Source organism: Poecilia mexicana, unplaced genomic scaffold (genome assembly GCF_051168715.1).
Source record: "Poecilia mexicana isolate PSO_F unplaced genomic scaffold, ASM5116871v1 scaffold_22, whole genome shotgun sequence".
NCBI classification, from domain to species: Eukaryota; Metazoa; Chordata; class Actinopteri; order Cyprinodontiformes; family Poeciliidae; genus Poecilia; species Poecilia mexicana.
The window spans coordinates 16,858,337-16,876,671 of NW_028263391.1; the positions used below are offsets into that span (position 1 = coordinate 16,858,337).

Below are 18,335 nucleotides of genomic sequence, written 5' to 3' on the forward strand. Positions count from 1 at the left end.
TTCTCATTGAATACTTTGTTCTGTACAAAGTTGAATGTGCTGACAACAAAATCACACAAAAATCATCAATGGAAATCAAATTTATTAACCAATGGAGGCCTGGATTTGGAGCCACACACAAAATTAAAGTGAAATGTTCCCTTTATTTTTCTGAGCAGTATATTTTCTTTCCACTTCACAGCTATGGAATACATTGTGCTGTTGACAAAGTCAAAGGATTTGAACTCTTGCAAGGCATTGAAGCAATGGCAACACCAAAATCCCCCTCCAGCTGTGTCCTCTGCTCACACACCAACAGTCCGTTCATTTGTCAACGTAAGCATATAAACACTGCCTCGACAGTCAAATTTTACATGACCTTTTACATTCTCTCTGCCATCTGTACACGACATTTGACACCTAAGAAAGTAATCACTCATTCCCATTAACACAGTATGTGCTGGTATACTGTGATGTACTGATATGTTTGATTATAAACCTTTAATAGGCCAAAATGGAAAACAATGAAAGGTGGGACATCAACTTCAATGAGATGCAACATTTATTTATTTTTTTTATTTATACATATCCATGAACTTCTGTCCTGTGCAGTATTCCAAAACAATAAAACCAAATTTATAAGTAGCCCCATCTATCCTTTAAAAAACTTTCAGGAGTCAACCCCTTATCATCCATGTATTATGAAATACTGAGCTTATTTCAGTATGAGAAAATCAGAAAAAAACTGAAGCATAAACTACTTTAAGGGAGTTTCATTCAAGACATTAAAAGTTACATTATTGCGCAACGCAGAGGAAAGTTGTTTGCCAGGGATGTATCAGCTTAATTCCTCCCTCTTTTCTTTCCCTGTGACTGGTCGGTGCCTGTGTCAGTCAGGGGGAGGGGTGCACCGCTAATTTCCACATGCCTGTATGTCAATTTAAGACTCAGACTGCGTTTTTAGTGTGTGGCTGACAGTAGCAGAGAACTCCAGCGTGCCTACCTACATCCAGCAGAAACCCCCGGTGTTGGATTTTTGCTCGTTATCTGATCGGATGAGGGGCTTACTGGGACGCGCGTCTACCTGTGCACGCTGAATTTGATCTTTGTAGCCCTTTGGATATTTGTGCCCCTCTAAAAAGGAAAACGCACACTTCTCAGTCCTATTTCGAGGTACCTTCGCTTTCGAAGTGAGGCAAAAAAACAAACTTTCCAGGAGCCCTGACAACTTTGGTCTAAATTTTGAGAGTTCTTGTGCACAGAAGCGTTTCGATTTCACCGCAGGAAACATGTTCGGCAAAAGCTCCGTTATGTTGCTGAGTCTCCTCGTTCTGGTGCGTGCGCTCCTGGCTCACGAGTGCACGCCATGTAACCTCCGGACATGTCCAGTCAAAGTCGCGCAAGGCTGCGAGGGTGGCCGGAGCGTGGCCAGAGATCCATGCGGGTGCTGCGACCACTGCGCGCGGCTGGAGTGGGAGCCCTGCGGCGGCCAGGACTGGACGCACGGCTACTGCGCCCTGGGACTGACCTGCGCCTCTATCAACAGCACCGGAGCGGCCACTATGCCTGAAATTGGAGTGTGTAAACGTGAGTGAAACTGCTTTTAAGTGTAAGCCTAGAAATTGGAGAAGGAAAAAAAAAATGTTTATGTTATTGCTAAACACCAGCTCCAAAGTTTGGCAGTGATCCATTGATTGTAAGCGGGTTGAAAGCATCACTATTCATGTGTCAGTCCAGCCCAGGCTGCAGTGACCATCTCTTGTTTACCCTTGTCTGGGGCAGTTTTTCATGTCTGAGGGGCTCTTGACTGCAGGAGAGGGGAGTCATGTTCGGCCTCATTCACTCTGAGCTCAGAAACATGACAATACATCAGCATAGACTTGGCACAAGGTCTTTGCTCTGCTGGCAGCAGGCACCGTCCCTTCTCCTCCAAAAACATTTGAGACAAGAGGAAAACACAGATATGACCATGTGAGTGTCATAACTAACCCAGGGCCATGTAACATTCTTCATGATATGATAACCTGGAGTAAAACTAATGCAGTTAGGTCATCATTTTTAGGCAAGTATGTCAAACAAAAAAAAATTGCAACATGATATAATTAACCTAAAAACTCTTCTTTTTTTTTTTACATGTCTTTGCTATTTTGTTTTTTAAATGATTCACTTACTTTAGTAAGTTACAAGCTCTCATTGGATAGAATGCTAAAATTATATTGCTTTTGCACTCATCATGGTGCAACACAGACATAACAAGGTGAAAATAGCTGGTCAGTTTGTCAGGCTATCTGCTCTGGTAGCCAGCCTGCATTTAAGCACAGCCCTTAACTTGCTAATGGGGGATTTAAAACAGTGTTGCTGAAATAAGAAAGCTAAATGGCACTTCTTTGATTTCGAAGCTACAACTGTTTGTGTTTTCAAACAGCTTAGATTGTCTTTCCTGTAAGCAGGGAAGAATATAGTAGTCTTCTTTTACTTAGCAAGAGGTGGGGAGGGGTAACTCTGTGTTACTATGTTCTTAGCGCCTGGGTTACTCTGGCACCTTCTCTGGCATGTCATTTAAAGTACTTGTGACTATGTAACTAGTATAAGAGAAGTTTTTCGTAGTTTTGAAATCACAGCTGCTTTAAACCTTGATGAACCTTGATCCTGAGTCATGTCTGGCATTTTTAATCGGGAAAAACTTTGTGGTGTTACTTTCCTGTCTGTACTCAGTCCTCCAAGTGTGCCACTAAATGTCTGCAAACATGACTTCAGATGTTTCTTTTTTCTTTGCACTTGTTGAAATTCACAATGCTCCTCTGTTCTGGCTCCACCGAGCAGTCGGGCTGTTATGAGGTGCTCATTTTACGCACAATTTGAGTTACTTTCTCAACCTCAAATCAGCTTGTAATGCTATGAATGAAGTCTGAAGTGCTGGTCTTTCATTGAGGAACAAACAGCTCATGGACGGACCCCCTCCAGCTGCACCACCTGCAATCTGTCCGGCTGGTTTGTGGATGATTGAAGGGGACTGGCAGGTCTGTAGGAGAGAGTAAGCAGCTCTCAGTGGGTGTCAGGATCTCCTGACCCTTTCTCCTTCATCATCCTTTTGTAGGGTGGTCCAAGTTAGGGCTTTTTCATGGTTCTTTGCCCCCCCAGGTGTTCCCAGGAGATGCAGGTGCTGATTATGCTTAATATGCAGGCGTCTGGCGGACATCGCCTTCTGCTTCTTAACAGCTTTGGAACAAACTGGAGACCTGACGGCTCCTCTGACTGAGTCATACTTCTTCGGCTGCTGCTGACCTCTTAAATCAGACAAATGTACTCATGCAGCCTTGATATCCCAGAGGGGTCTAGGTGGGGGTAAATCAACACCTCCCAGTGTGTTTTCAGGGGCCGTACTGAGACTGCTGGGGGCTTATCCCAGATTTTGCTCCCTGAAGCTTCGAAGGGCCTTATAGTGATTAGCCCTGCAATCAAGAGCGAGGGTAAATGTTTCCGCTTTTCTAAACCCCTGCTTTTGCTGTTACAAGTTGGATTTACCGGGTGGCCAAAACGTAGTCAGTGTGCAAGGTTAAAAATGACATGTCACACATGTTTGACTTGAACTAGAGATGTGTGGCCACTTGTTTTTGTTTTAAGCTCTTATCTAATGATATAGCTTTAAGTTCTTGAACAGTTGTAGTTAAACTGCATTGAGAGCATTTTCTCCAGGTCTCCATGCTATGCCTGGTCATTAAGTCATGTCTGCAAGAGAGAAGGAAGAGTTAAAAATGGTTTTACTCAACAAAATAGTTATAGGCCTTATATTACTGTTTGGTTTTTTAAAATTTAAGTCAAAATTTACTGCAATTAGTAGCTGTCATTACTAAACAGCAGACGTTTTTAGGTTTGTGTTGCACCAGTGGCCTTTATTCAACAAAATATTCTCTCTCTCCTGCTATTAACATTTAACCTTCTATTAATATACAACATACACTGCATTAGTGCTGTGTCTCTTCTTTGAGAATCTACTCTGTCTTCTCAAACTCTGTCAGTCGTGGCAAATGGCCACTTGTACTGAGTCAGGTCCTGCTGCAGGTTTCTTCCTGCTGAAGGGGAGAATTTCCTGTCTAGTGTCCTCTTTTGCTCTGCTGTGAGAAAGGTTTGACTGACAAACACAACCACCAGGTCATGTCTGCATATTTCCAGTAAACAATAGTCAACCGACAGTTGCTCGGCGACTCTGTTGCTATATTTAGCAACATTTCAGACAAAATAAATAAATAAATAAATAAATAGTATCAGTCCAAATTGGAATCGGCAGATCAGGCTTTTTAAAGATCAATAATCGGGGATTGGCCAAAAAACTGCAATTGGTGCACCTCTATTAGAAACTAAATATCCAACATTCAAGCACCTGTTTCGAGAAGATGTTACCAAGCCTGTTCATCTGATCATTCAGATAATGAATTATTCTGATGGTAGAAAATGTCCCTAGAAAATATTATGAGTGATTTGTTCCTCCCAAAACAAGTTTAAGCTTAAGCATACCATGTCACCGAATCCCTGTTTCACAGGGACGTTATGTCCACTTCACTCCATCGCATGCTTTCTGCTTCTCCCTTCCTCTGGTATTATCTAACGTTTCAAAGACTTCCTTTTAAGCTCGCTATCAGCCTCGGGCCCTGTAGAGGTCAGTTTTCCCAACCTGGTCCTGGATGCCAAGTCAAGCAGTCTCAGTAGCTAAGAGAGGAATACCCCTGCAATGAAGCCTTATAGACTTTGGCAAGAGTCGTGCCAGACCGGAAAACAGATAGCCAGAAGGGACTATAACAGATTCGGGTTGAGCAGAAGGGAACTTGAAACAAACAGGGCTCAGTGGGGGGTCAAACTAAAATTAGTGAAGACAATGCGTTCAGTGTCCAGCCTTTCATTGACTGTTTTGACTCCTACCACCTTACATACATGCCAGATTTAGCACCCCACACAGACAAGCACTATCACCATCTCGAATGAAAATACCCTTGTGGGTGCCCGAAAGCGTCAGAATAAAAAAAAAAAAAAAATGTGTGGATCATTTTAGGGTGAAGGGAAATTATTTCGACTAGGTTTATTGAGAAAGCAACTTGTGCTCTGCCAGTTCACCGGCCATCTGGGAGAGCCATTAACAGAGTCGGCTGGCTCGGGTTAAAGGTAACATTACCTTCAACTCTGTCAGCTGGCCAGATTTCACTGTGGCACTTATGGCACAGGAGTCACCCACAAAGTTGGCTTCCGCTACAGTCACATTCATGCTGATTCACTTTAGCTTTTCTCTTTTTATAACAGCAAGAGACAGCTATGCTCTCAGGGAGACCTATCTGGTGTGGAATAATAAGATCCACATACAGTGCCTTGTGAAACTATTAGAACAGCTTGAACTTATTTATATTAAAACCTTTTTAATAGCACCTGCTATTAAAAAGCAGGCATTTTAATGGGTTTTAATGCAATAGAGAAAACACAATTAAAATAGAGCTAATAGCGAAAGTTCAAGCTGGAAGACTCCGCCCCCTCCGTTCGCTCATGGGCGTCATGCTCATCTCTGACCTCAGCGCCGGACCTCACCCGGCACATCCAATCATCAATCAAGCTCTGCATAAAAGGATCCACACCCAAGCCGTCAGCCGGTTCCCAGCTGCGTTCAACCCACCACCGCCCCTTCTCCACCCGCATCCTCCGGCTCTCCAGGATAGCACCCTTTCCTGACCTCCACCGCCAGTGTCGGGCCCCGGGGGAGAGCATCCCTAATCAGTTATCGGGATGTTCATCGAGTTCACATCAAATCTCAGCTCAAATCAGCTGCCGGGGCCCGAGCGCCAAAGAACTGTTACTCATTCCTGTCATTAAATCTTTTAATTGTTCCTTTTTCTCCATCTGAGTCTTTCCAGATTGAAAATAATGCATGGTTTTATACATTTTTACAAGCAAAAGTCTAAAAGTTGTGGCATAAATATGTACTTAGTCTTACAATTAGCCATGCACTTTACAAATCTGCCCATTATGAAAGTGTTTAAGAGAAAAGCCATTGTTGAAATAAACCCATGAAGACGTTCACTGTCAGTCTTCTTTTGTCGACATGCATGGAAGAAAACTAACAACACACAAAACACTGAAAATAGAATCCCATCTGTAAAAAAAAAGTGGTGGCAGCATCATGCTGTGGTGATGCTTTTTGTCAACTTTGAACTTTGAAAACAATGTATCATCTTCCTTCCACTCTACAATTCTATTCTACATCGTTTTGTTCTATCACTCATTGCAACAAAATATATTGACATTTGTGGTTGTAATATGGCAAAATGCAAAGCAAAAAAACTTTTCAAAGGCACTTTGTGTTTATATGCATTGTGTGTTTGTTTCCAGCAGATTTAGGCTACTTTTTTGTCTTTTAAGTCAGATAAGTATTTTATTCTTCAAATGCATTTTTTCTTTGTGTTGTGCTTTTTTGAAAGCAAGGAGTGCTTTAATGAACACATCACTTTGGTTAATTGAGGCATACAGTTTGTCTCATCATGTTTATCCCCGTGGAGCTGTTATGTGCAGCAGTGAAGGATGGTAATATCGGGGTATATCTATGCATGTTTATTCATGCATGAAAGGTGAGGGAACACTGAGAATAGTGTGTAAACTGAAGCCTTTTAATCCCAGGATCCTGCTGGATATTCAGCTCCAACGTGACATTCCATCCATGCGTAAAGTTTTGTCCAAATGGGGAGTGTAAGCCAACTTGGGGTGAGGCACAATGAGAGACGCGGCTGCAGGCGGTTGTTAGTGTGAGTGACCACAGTTCAGAGGAGGTGTTGCTGCAGCCGCCAGAGACGCAGACCCTGGGAGGGCCCCATGCTGTGGAACAAAAGCAAACAAATGGGCTCAGTAGCTGTAGTAGTGTGGCACAAAGAGAAGGGAGGAGGGACTGGAGCCCAGAAATACAGTGGTCACTTCAGTCTTGTCTGTGCCAAAGTAGTGTCTTGCAACAAAGGGGTTGTAAACTGGACCAGTATTTCTAACTCTGTCCAGTGTTTCTTTGAATTCATAAAGTCAGTTTTAAATGGACAACTAGTCTAACACTTTGTTCTCTTTAATGTCTCCCACAGTTCTTCCTGAACACCCAGATGCAGGCCTTGAGGATGAGCGCTGTCCTCTAATAACGGGCTGCGACAAAGCGGGAGCTGAATGTGTGTGTGATGCTCGTTACTCCTGCTTGGGAACTTTTACCTACCCAGACCAAGAGACCTGCATGAAGGCCAGCAAGTCAGGTGCGCCCTAATCTTCCCAATCTCTCCTTCTGACTTAAATAACAGAGCGAATAGATCAGACAGCAGTCTGTGAATTAGAGTGCAGAATGATCTCCAAAGATTTAAGCTAATCCGTAACAGATGTTGCTCTACGATGACTAAGGCTACTTACATTTCCTAGCGATGACACGAGTTCCGGCTTTCTGTGGTGGCTCCCCATTCACTTCTGAGCTCTGTCGGTGTGTGTGATTCATTGATGACTGTGATTTGTGTGTTTCAGAGGGTCGAAGGCACGAGCACAGGGAGAGACACAAAGAGAAATATGTGGGACCGTCTAATCCGACGTGCATGTTCTCTGGGTGCAACCTGACCGCTGACGGGTGCGTGTGTGAGTCTCAGAGCTGCCATCACCACTTCGCCTACATCAACCGGAGCCAGTGCCAGGAAGCAGCAGGTAACCCTCAAATGATCCGCTGCTGATGAACACATATTCACCCCACTCCACATTATTTTTTTAACATTTTTTTTTTTTTAATGAAGTTAAATTTTTTTTAAATGTAACTTCAGAGTCACATTTACAGTTAAATATTTTTTCTTTAGAAGTACGAGCATGGATTTGCAAAGATGAACCTAAGACAATTAAATTTCTCCTCTAGTAAACAAAGTCGTAACAGTGGCAGGGAATTTCTCGTGTCACAGCTTATTATACACGGACTTGCAATCAAATCTTTGCGGGTTGTTTTTGCAAAATAGGTCAAAGTCAGTCACTTTAGATGTAGAACATCTGTGAACATTACATTTTAAGTCTTGATTCAGATTGTCAATTGGATTTAATTCTGTAATTTGACAGGCCCTAAAACACACTTTGAGCTAAAGCATTTCACTGCAGCTCTTTTTGGTAAGTTTAGGGTTATTGTCATGGTTTTTGTCATGCAGCAAGTCTTTAATGTCGTCCCTTTACCCATCAACTCTCGCCCAGCTTTCCTTTTTCTGCTGAAGAAAAGCATCACCAAGAGGCATTATGCTGTGTTGTAATGTTCTAGTTTGGGTATACAGCTTTGTTAGTTATATGTGTTATTTTTCTTACAAGGGCTTCGAATTTAGGTCAATACAAGTTTATTCGAAAAGCACATTTCAGAAAAAGGCAGTTCAAAGTGCTCTTAACAAGCTAAATTTTGTGATCATCTGACTAAACCACATTTCCCATGTTTCCTTTGTCTCTTGTTCCCTATGTGTGGTTGGCCATACAGTTATGCCCTCTTTTCCCCCATTTCTTAAAAGTGAGCAATGCTCCATGAGTTGATTAAACTGTGCTTTAAACTTCTCCATAACTTTATTGCTGGCCTGTGTGGTGTGTTCCGTACGGGACTTTGTTTACTTGCTGATGTTCTCCAACAAACTTCTGAGAGCTTTGTAGTACGTCTGTATTTATACTGTGATTAAACTACATACAGGTGTAATCTACTTTGTAATCTACTTGCTATTTATGTGGTGTCTAAAGCGAAGCTGCGCTGGGCATCAAAGTAAAGTGGGCTGAATAAAAATGCAAGTTGACACTGTTAAGATTGGCCTCCACTTCTCAATTATGTAGTACTTTGCTTTGGGATATCCCACAAAGTTATGTAAATATAAATGCATGCAGGTTTTAACTGGTCAAAATATGGAAATCGTGGAAGGAGTGTGAATAGTGTGAATCACTTTGAAACGAGAAAATACAAAAGTTTTTTTGAAATTCAGTGTTGGAATCTTTTGGTGCAGTGCAGTCTCATTAAGTTGCAGCTTACTTCCTAGCTTCTTCTGTGCCACTGGTGAAAAGGTGAATCATCTGAACAGATCAAAGAAAGTGTGTTTACCTTCGCTTTTGGCATCCTCTAAGATTGGCACTTGTACGTGGAAAAGACTATTGGCAGAGCAAGGGTGTATTTAGTTTTCTAGTTTAGACAGTGACCTGTCTGCTAGATACGTAGCTGCTAAGTGTTGACTTGCTGCTGAGTGCCATTCACAGAACACAACTGGCTCTTAACTTTGAAGAATAATAAATAAAACTAATCGCTGCTTGAAAACTGTGTTCAGATCTGAATAAAAATAATCAGGTCCCTATTAGAAAAATCTGAGATGAGAAGCAGCTCTTTTCTTGCAGCGAGCCATAAAGACACGTTCAAGTTTATTTAGTCTTCAGCTAATAGGTGGGTTATTACAGACATTCTCGGTTCTGTTTGTCTTGAGCCGTTTATGCAGTAAATCCCACAGGAAGCGTGTTCATCAAGCATCATTTTGTGCACACGCATCCAACAGAATAACCTCTGCCTTATCTTAGAGTCTGAGCGAGTGGATGACTGTCTGAGCTCACACCAAAACAACATTTTTCAGCAGCTTATGAGTATTCATAGCAGCGCACATCTACTGCTCTATGTGGCTCATTATTAAGCAGAAAATCAGGATGTGTGAATCTGTTAGGTACTAAAGCTTTTAATGCATTTGGGGCAACAGACAAATGTAAAGGTGCACTGACTTTATTAACTTTCTGTGTGTGTGTGCGTGTGTGTGTGCGTTTGTGTGTGTGTGTGTAATGAGCCTACGTATATGGGCTTGAGAACTTGCATGTCTGTGTGTGTTTGAGCGAGATAATTATCTTGTTTGTCTTGATGTCGCAGCAGAGATTTTCTTTTGTCTGCCGTCACTGGCAGGACTTTCCTCTGCTAACAGAATGAGATTCTGTGGTCAGGATATACACTCCCAGTTGGCTCCATGGTGACTCCCTAAACCAGACCCTAGTATTATAAAATAATACACATAAAGAGCAGTGTTTGTATGCCCTGCTGACAGATACAGTCTAATCTCAAGGCACAGGAGCTGGACAGATAAAACATGTCTTTACAACAATGTGTTTATTTAAGAGAAAATAGAGGGACACTATTATCACAGTTAGTTTAGTTTTCTGGACAGCTCTTAACTATACAGATATCTGTATTGAAATACCATCTTTCAGTACAAAAGGTTATCACAGTTTGTAACATTAATCACATAGATAATTTCAAAAAATAATCTTGGGAACAAATGAACTGTAGAAACTTCAAGCTGTTTCTGTAACCGGGATGTAATTAGCTAAAGTTTGGTATTTCAACATGGGCATCAATAAGGGTTTGCTCGGTTTGTTTTAACCAGCTTTAATTGGCTTTTAAAGAAAATTCCAAATCTCTCAGGAGCTGATTGTTTATGTTGAAATTAGTCAGATAACAGATTTCAGCTTCAGCAAATCATTAACTTTTTGTCATTTTTCCCACTTTGTGACTGAAAACTTAAATTTCTTTTGTTCTGATTTTATTAACATAACAAACCAAACTAGTTTGTGCTTGACAGATGTAACATTCAGTAACAAAATCTAATTTAAGAAGTATGATAATGACAATGAAATCTTTAAAGCATAAACTGTACACGTACAACAGCATGAGATAATGCAAGATATGCTGTTCTTTTGCTTTTATGCTAACATTGGGAAACTTGAAAATCTTTATCCAGCTGTGGCTTAGTCAAATAAATGCATCCGTAATGGGAAATTGAGGAAATACGACTATAAAAAGCAAAGTCACATCATGTGGATCGTGCAAAATTCAACAGAACTCGTAAAGGAATTTTAAACAAAAACTTAAAACTACTTACAAATGTTTGACTTGTAACACAATTGTGAAATGTGAGGAAAACTACATCTTGTTTCAAACTTTTTTGCAAACATAAATCTGGAAAATAGGCATGACAAGGCAAATTTACTTGTACCAGGACATTTGCCTTTGTTACTTCAGCAACAGAGTAATTGAAGTGTTTTACATGATGAAAACATAAAACAGCAAACAAAAGAAAGTGGTGAAAAGCTGGAATACAGACCACAATTAATGATGTTCCATTAATCAAAGGCAGCTCGGTCCAAATGAATTGCTAGCCTTGATTTATTAAAGGAACTCGGTGTTTCAGCATTTTTGCGGTTTTGTGAAATCTTGTTCCAGATTAGAGGAACATCAGTTCAAGGAGCGTGATTACATTTGGAAGGCACTGAAAGTCCAATTGGTTTTAGTGTTCAAATTGTTGCTTCAACAAGATGGCTCTGTGTTCATTCACTCAAAAGATGCTGTGATACAATTCGATAATGGGTGCTGTTGTCATCTGTTTGTGCACAATTAGGAGCAACATGGGGAGCCAGATGTCTTACCCAGATGTCTGAGAGGAAGGAGGATGCGATAACTGTAGCAGAGAAAGGATAGATGTAGGAGGATAGGAAATGGAAATAGAGACAAACCATTTTGTGAAGGTATTTGTGTACAAGCCCCCGGCGGGTCATTGCTGGGCAGTGTTTGGTAGTTTTACTGTCAGGAGTAGTTTACAAATTTCCATTAAGATAAGGCCCCAGACTGCTATTCCCGAGAGATTCCTCTCGTGTTGTGGAGCCAGCGATCGCAGGTTGTGAATGTTCTGTTTATTCATGCAACATTTCAACATCACTTGATGCTAATATATAATCACAGTAGTGGTAGATGTAAACAATAGAAGCAGTCACTCCCTCTGCTTTGTCATTAGAAGTGTTGCCCAAAAAGTGGGTGAAATCGGGCAATGGGCCTCCCAGACATCTGGTAGTTCACATGTGATTCATCAGTCGGGGAAGTGGCGCCCACTGAAATGAAATGAAATGAAATGAAATGAAATTTTATTCGAACATGATACAAATATAAAAATAAAATAGTGCACAGTAACAAGAAGTGCATAAGAAAGAAGAGAAAATACAGATTTTTTTGTTTCAGTTAACATATCATGCTCAAAATGGGGTAGGAAGAAGTGAGAACTTATAAACTCCTACCCCCTAAACACTTGAAACTTTAGAGTCCTACTGTCATTAAAAAAATCACAATCAAAGTGGCAGTCAGAAGTAACAGTTACTAATATTTACCTATACATTTTCCCATTTTATGCTGGTTTGTCTTTCTAAACCCTTACACCAAGTTATCTGCAATACACACCTTATTGCTTTCTGTCACCCATATGTGTATCTATTGAAAATTACCTCTTTGTACTTTCTTTTGAATTGTGTTAAACTATTGCTTTGTTTTAAATCTTCATGTAACTTGTTCCATAACTTTACACCTTTAATTGAAATACAGAAGCTTTTTCTTGTTGTTCTAAAATTGCGGATCTTGAAGTTTGAGTGACCCCTTAAGTTATACCCCCCTTCTCTTTCAGAAAACGTGCTCTGTATGTGCTCAGGTAACAACTTTTTAGATACTTTGAACATAAATTGAGCCATTTTAAATTCTACAAGCTCGTCAAATTTGAGAATTCTGGATTTTATGAAGAGTGGGTTTGTATGCTCATAATAACCGACATTATGGATGATTCTAATGGCTCGTTTCTGTAGGACGGTTACCGGATGTAAAGAGCTCTTGTAATTAACTCCCCACACTTCACAGCAATATGATAGATATGGTAAAATCAGAGAGTTATATAGAATATGAAGTGATTTAGCATTCAATACATGTCTAGCTCTAGCCAATATGGATATACTTCTACTGAGTTTACTCTGTAAATGTTTAATATGAGGTTTCCAACTGATTTTGTCATCTATTATTAGACCGAGGAACTTATTAGCAAAAACCCTTTGTAGAGTTACGTCCTCTATTTGAACTTGGATTTCAGTATTTTTATAACAGTTCCCAAAGACCATGATTTTCGTCTTGTCCAAATTTAGGGATAATTTGTTATGGTCAAACCATATCTTTAACTTACTAATCTCTGAAGTGACTGTTGAGAGAAGATGCTCTAAATTGTCGCCAGAGGCTAGAATATTTGTGTCATCAGCGAATAAGATAAATTTTAATACATTGGACACTTTACTGATATCATTTATATAAAGATTAAATAAAACTGGTCCCAATACTGATCCTTGTGGTACTCCACAGACAGTCTCCTGCCAATCAGATTCCACATCTCCCAATTTCACAAATTGTTTCCGGCTCTTTAAATAACTCCTCATCCAGTCAGAAACTACTCCCCTAATTCCATAGCGTTCTAATTTTTTAAGTAAGATTTCATGATTTATTGTATCAAAAGCTTTCTTTAGATCTATAAATATCCCTACTGCCAGTTTCTTACTATCTGTTGCGTTGGTTATTTCTTCTATTAAGTCAGTTACGGCCAGCGATGTTGACCGGTTTGCTCTGAATCCATATTGACTGCTAATAAGTAGCGAATGTTTTTCTATGAATTGTTCCAGTCTTTTCTTAAAGAGTTTTTCCAGGATTTTAGAAAATTGTGGGAGAAGAGAGACAGGCCTGTAGTTAGTGAAGAGGTGTTTGTTGCCAGTTTTATACATTGGTTTGACCTTAGCTATTTTCATTTTGTTGGGAAATAATCCTGTTTGAAATGATAAATTGCAAATATAAGTTAGTGGTTTAGAGATTCCTTTAATTACTATTTTAATAGTTTTCATGTCCAGATCATCACAGTCAGTGGAAGTCTTATTTTTACAGTTATTCACAATGTTTATGATTTCTTCTTCTAGTACAGGGTTGAGATATAAGGAGCTGGGATTATTCTCAATTAGATATTGCTGAGTTGCAGTTTTTGTAGTCGGTATTTTTTCTGCTAATTGAGGTCCTATATTAACAAAAAATCTATTGAAATTATTGACGACACTTTTCAAATCAGTAATATTCTGTTCATTATCTATAAAATAGTCTGGATAGTTGTTATTGTTAGATTTTCTAATAACTCTATTTAAAATATTCCATGTTTCCTTAATGTTGTTTTTATTCCTATCCAGTAATTTATGATAATAGTCCTTTTTACATGTTTTTATAATATTAGTTAACTTATTTTTATATTTCTTATATTTGTTTTCTGATTCAGACGTTCTATGTTTTAGAAATTCTCTATAAAGTTTGTTTTTCTTTTTACATGCCTTTTGTATTCCTTTTGTGATCCACTGTTCATTTTTTTGATTGCTTTTCCTGTTATATTGTTTGATTGGGCAGTGCTTGTTATATAATATTTTAAATGTTTTTAAAAATTCTTCATATGCTAAATTCACATCATTCATTTTATATATTAATCTCCAATCGTAGGCCAACAACTCAGCTTGTAGAGCTTTTAGTGTCTCTTCAGACGTAACCCGTCTGTAATGCGTCTCTATTTTTTGATCGTCTGTTTTGCACTTACAGTCGTAGACTATGAACACTGGTAAGTGATCAGTTATGTCATTCATTAATATTCCACTAGTTAAATTATTTTCCAGCACATTTGTAAAAATATTATCAATTAAGGTAGCGCAGTGCGATGTAATGCGACTGGGCCTGGTGATTTTAGGATACAGGCTTAAACTGAACATGGTGTTAATAAATTCTTCAGTCATTCTATGTTTATTTGGATTGAGAAGGTCAATATTGAAATCCCCACAGAAAAATGTTATTTTTTGATTAATTGTTATAAATTTTTCTTCTATCCAGTTGTTGAGTACTTCAATGTTTGATCCAGGGGCTCTATAAATGCAACTCACTAAGACATTTTTCCTTTTTTCCACGAGTATTTCTATAGTCACACATTCAAACATGTTGTCCATCACAGTTGACATTGTTTCGATCAACTTATAATTAATCTTCTTGTCAACATATAAAGCTACTCCCCCTCCATTTTTGTTTTCTCTGTTCTTACAAACCATTTCATAACCATTTATTTCAAAATCTATGCCCTTATCACTATTGAGCCAAGTTTCTGATAAGGCAATAACATTGAAGGTCTGTGAAAGTTGTTGGAGGTATTGTTTGATGCTGTCAAAATTTGCATAAAGGCTTCTGCTATTAAAGTGAATTATTGACAGCTTTTGTTTTGGTTTAATGCTGTTGTTGAACTGATCATCGCTGTAATAGTGACAACTATCATTGCTGACATTATAGAAGTTGTTATCAGGATCAATGTCAGTTTCAATATCTTGCTGATGATAGTTTCTGTGTTGGAATACTGGTAGCTCTATATCCTCATAGGCCATGATCTGTTTCATGTTTCTCTTTCAGAAGTGAACGTCAGCTATGTCTGGCTGTCTGTCATACATTGTTGGATAATTTAGGGGTACTAGTACGTGGATGGGTGATCAACTTATCATAACGTAGGTAAGCGATGTCCCCTCTTTGACGCGCTGCTTTTAAGTCCGGCATTAGTTCCGCCCTCCTTTTCCTTACTGCATCCGTGAAGTCTTCGTTAATGAAAATCTTAGATCCCTTAAGAGCCTTGGTGGACTGCAATGTCCATGGCACCGACTGAACTTGCTCTCACAAATCCGCTAGCCTACGTCTGCCACCTCCGTCCTGCCTCCCTGTGCCCTTGTGAAAGGACTGTTATTTCTGCTTGGCTGCAGCCTCTTTGTGACCAAGCTATTACTGGCCAAGCTAGACCCACACCGGCTGGCGAGGGCACGAGACGTCTCAGTGCTGATTATTTGTGTGCCGTCTGAGGAAGCCGCGGCCTCATCTTTTCCCAGGGTTTATCTACGAAATTATGTGCCTTGCAAAAAGCTTCTTCACATTTTGTAACCTCACACTTCAGTGCACTTTATTGAGATTTTAGACGATAGGCCAGCACAAACCAGCGTGTAACAGGAATGGGAAGAAAAAAATGCATCACTTTCTTAATCTGTATATCTCTATATGCTATGCAAACTGCCTAGTTGCAATCCTTGTTTGGTTTGCAGTAGTTCTTGCTGTTCAAAACAAACCTTCACAGAACAGAAATATTTCTAGTGAATTTCGGTTAAACACAGATAGACGATGAGATTTATCTGTCAAAAAATGCATTTAATCATTTTTAGCTTTGCCGCACAGTCACATTTAGCTAATGCAAAACGCATGAGTCAGCAAATAAACATATGTAAATTGATACAGCTAAACTTTTATTTACATGTATGAGATTGAAGGGGTATGAGTAGAAATACATGTCAAGGATTTACTTTTTTTTTACATTTTTCTTTGCAAAAAACTAAAAACTACAACATAAAATTCAAAATGAAATGTTGACATTTGCAATTACATCAACAAAGACTTTGGAAGGATCTCTTGAAAGGCACAGTATAAGATTAGAGTGATACAAAAAATGGAGAATCGCTTCTGTGTGGCTTCTGAGAGAAAAAGAAATCTCCCATTTTAGGCTTTCGGTCAATCTACTTTATTATCAGCCACTAACCAATACATGCAATTTTGAACTGAAAAGAGCAACCAGAAAACCCACAATAACTCCAGTCTTTCTTTCATATTAATCTTTGCAATTATTAGTTTTGCTACTTTTATCACTACCTGGAACTCTCTATTTTGCAGCCAGAACCAACAACATTTTAAAAGTTCCCCAGCTGAACTTCAACCATTTCCTGTCGCTCTCTGACCGAAATCTTTTATCGTCATTATTTCCCCTTTTTCTCTGCGAGGAAAAAATATCCCATAGCCAAAACATGCAGCACATAACTGCCTCTTCCACAATTTATCAAACAGCTGTCTGCAAGCCAAGGCCTCTCGTAGAGTTGTTTTCTACATTTGCGACACATAAGGGTTTAGTCTGAAAAACAACACGTGACTGCTCTCGTGTGGCTCTCTTTTACTTTGTGTGCATCCTCATTGAGCAACGGTTTATGTTCTATTATATGATTTTAACAAGGAGACCAGCAAAAGGGGCTATTGTTTTCAAAAACTATTACTTTAATGCTGCACTAAAAGAACAATTCAAACTTTCTAATGTGGCTGATGCTTTACCCCCTGAAGGCGGCTGGATAGTGGAGTATGTCCTAAAAATATTGGGGTTGACCAGCCCTGAGCTCTTTACACTCCCTCCAGCAGCCTTGCCAAAGCTCCAAAGCTTTACCCCATGCATTTTGTGTCAGACACAACCTTACATGGCGTTGCATTGAATGTACTGCTACTAGGCACACACAGGTGTGAATCAATGGGAATATGTCAATATTCATGTCTTTTTCATTCATTCATTCATTCATTCATTCATTCATTCATTCATTCATTCATTCATTCATTCATTCATCCATCCATCCATCCATCCATCCATTCATTCATTCTTTTTTTTTTGTTAAAAGTAGTGGAGTTCCTGCTTCTTAAACATGCAGTTATTTTCCTGTTAAAAAATTACAAGCAGTTAGTATCTTGCCCACACAGCTCTCTGAACATCTTTGTTTGACATAGATCACAATAGATGATCCTGGGCACTTAAGAAAATGGCTAGTGTGAAAGGCATCAAGCATTAATTGAGACAGCACAACACAGTGCAAATTTAGTTTATAGTAAAGTTCAAAATTGGCATGCCTACGAAAAAAACATCTAATTCTTGTGACAGCTTTGGGGCACCCAAGAAAGTTCAGCAAATGCCAAGACTGTCTCCTCAGCAATGGAAGCATGCAGGTGTAAGTGTTGCTACATGCACAGTAAAAAAAGCTGACCTAGTGCCAAGAAGTACAGACTCTTATCTCCAAGAAAAACTTCAAGGACAGAATAATATTTTTCAGTTCGTAGTATAATTGGACCGGGTAGAGGGATTTTCTCAAATAAAGTCCCTTATAGAGAGTTTAGGACATCTGGAGAAGGGACTGTTTGGAGAAGAAGAGGTAAACACTACCATGAGTACAGTGTCATGTCGACATGGAAGCACCATGAGATCATTTTGTTTAAGGGAGTGGGTTCTTTTACTATGTTGCCTAAAACACTGCCATTATTAACCCCTTAACTGTCACACTCGAACGCTTGCATGTTGCCCTTTGGGTCCATGAGGACACCGGTTTGCGGGTTTTATAGTGCGGGATCAAGAAATCCTCCAGGAGCAACTATACCCAACAAAATAGGAGCAATATGGAGATGAGCAATTGTTTGACCAGCACAACAGAGCAAAAGTGAAAACTAAGTTGCTGAGCAGAAACATCCTCAGATTTATTCCCCATTAAGAACATATGTATTGGGCCTTGAAGTATTTCTTATTAAACACCTTCATTACGTCAGAAATGTTTTATATTAAACTTCACTGCTCTATACAAACAACTGACAAAAAGATCTATTGCAACATTGAAACAATAAAGCTTATAAAGCACAAAAC

At 39.4% G+C, this 18,335-nt stretch overlaps 1 protein-coding gene across 1 annotated transcript in view; it reads left to right on the forward strand.

Moving 5' to 3' along the window:
- The first annotated feature begins 833 nt into the window (after positions 1-833).
- Positions 834-18,335, forward strand: part of LOC106915024 (cysteine rich transmembrane BMP regulator 1 (chordin-like)) — a 45,140-nt gene continuing 27,638 nt past the window's right edge. Inside the window, exons 1-3 of the mRNA XM_014982325.2 lie at positions 834-1,566; positions 7,080-7,241; positions 7,501-7,674. Coding sequence (XP_014837811.1) covers positions 1,269-1,566; positions 7,080-7,241; positions 7,501-7,674 — 634 coding nt within the window. The 5' untranslated portion in view covers positions 834-1,268. The remainder of the gene's footprint in view (positions 1,567-7,079; positions 7,242-7,500; positions 7,675-18,335) is intronic.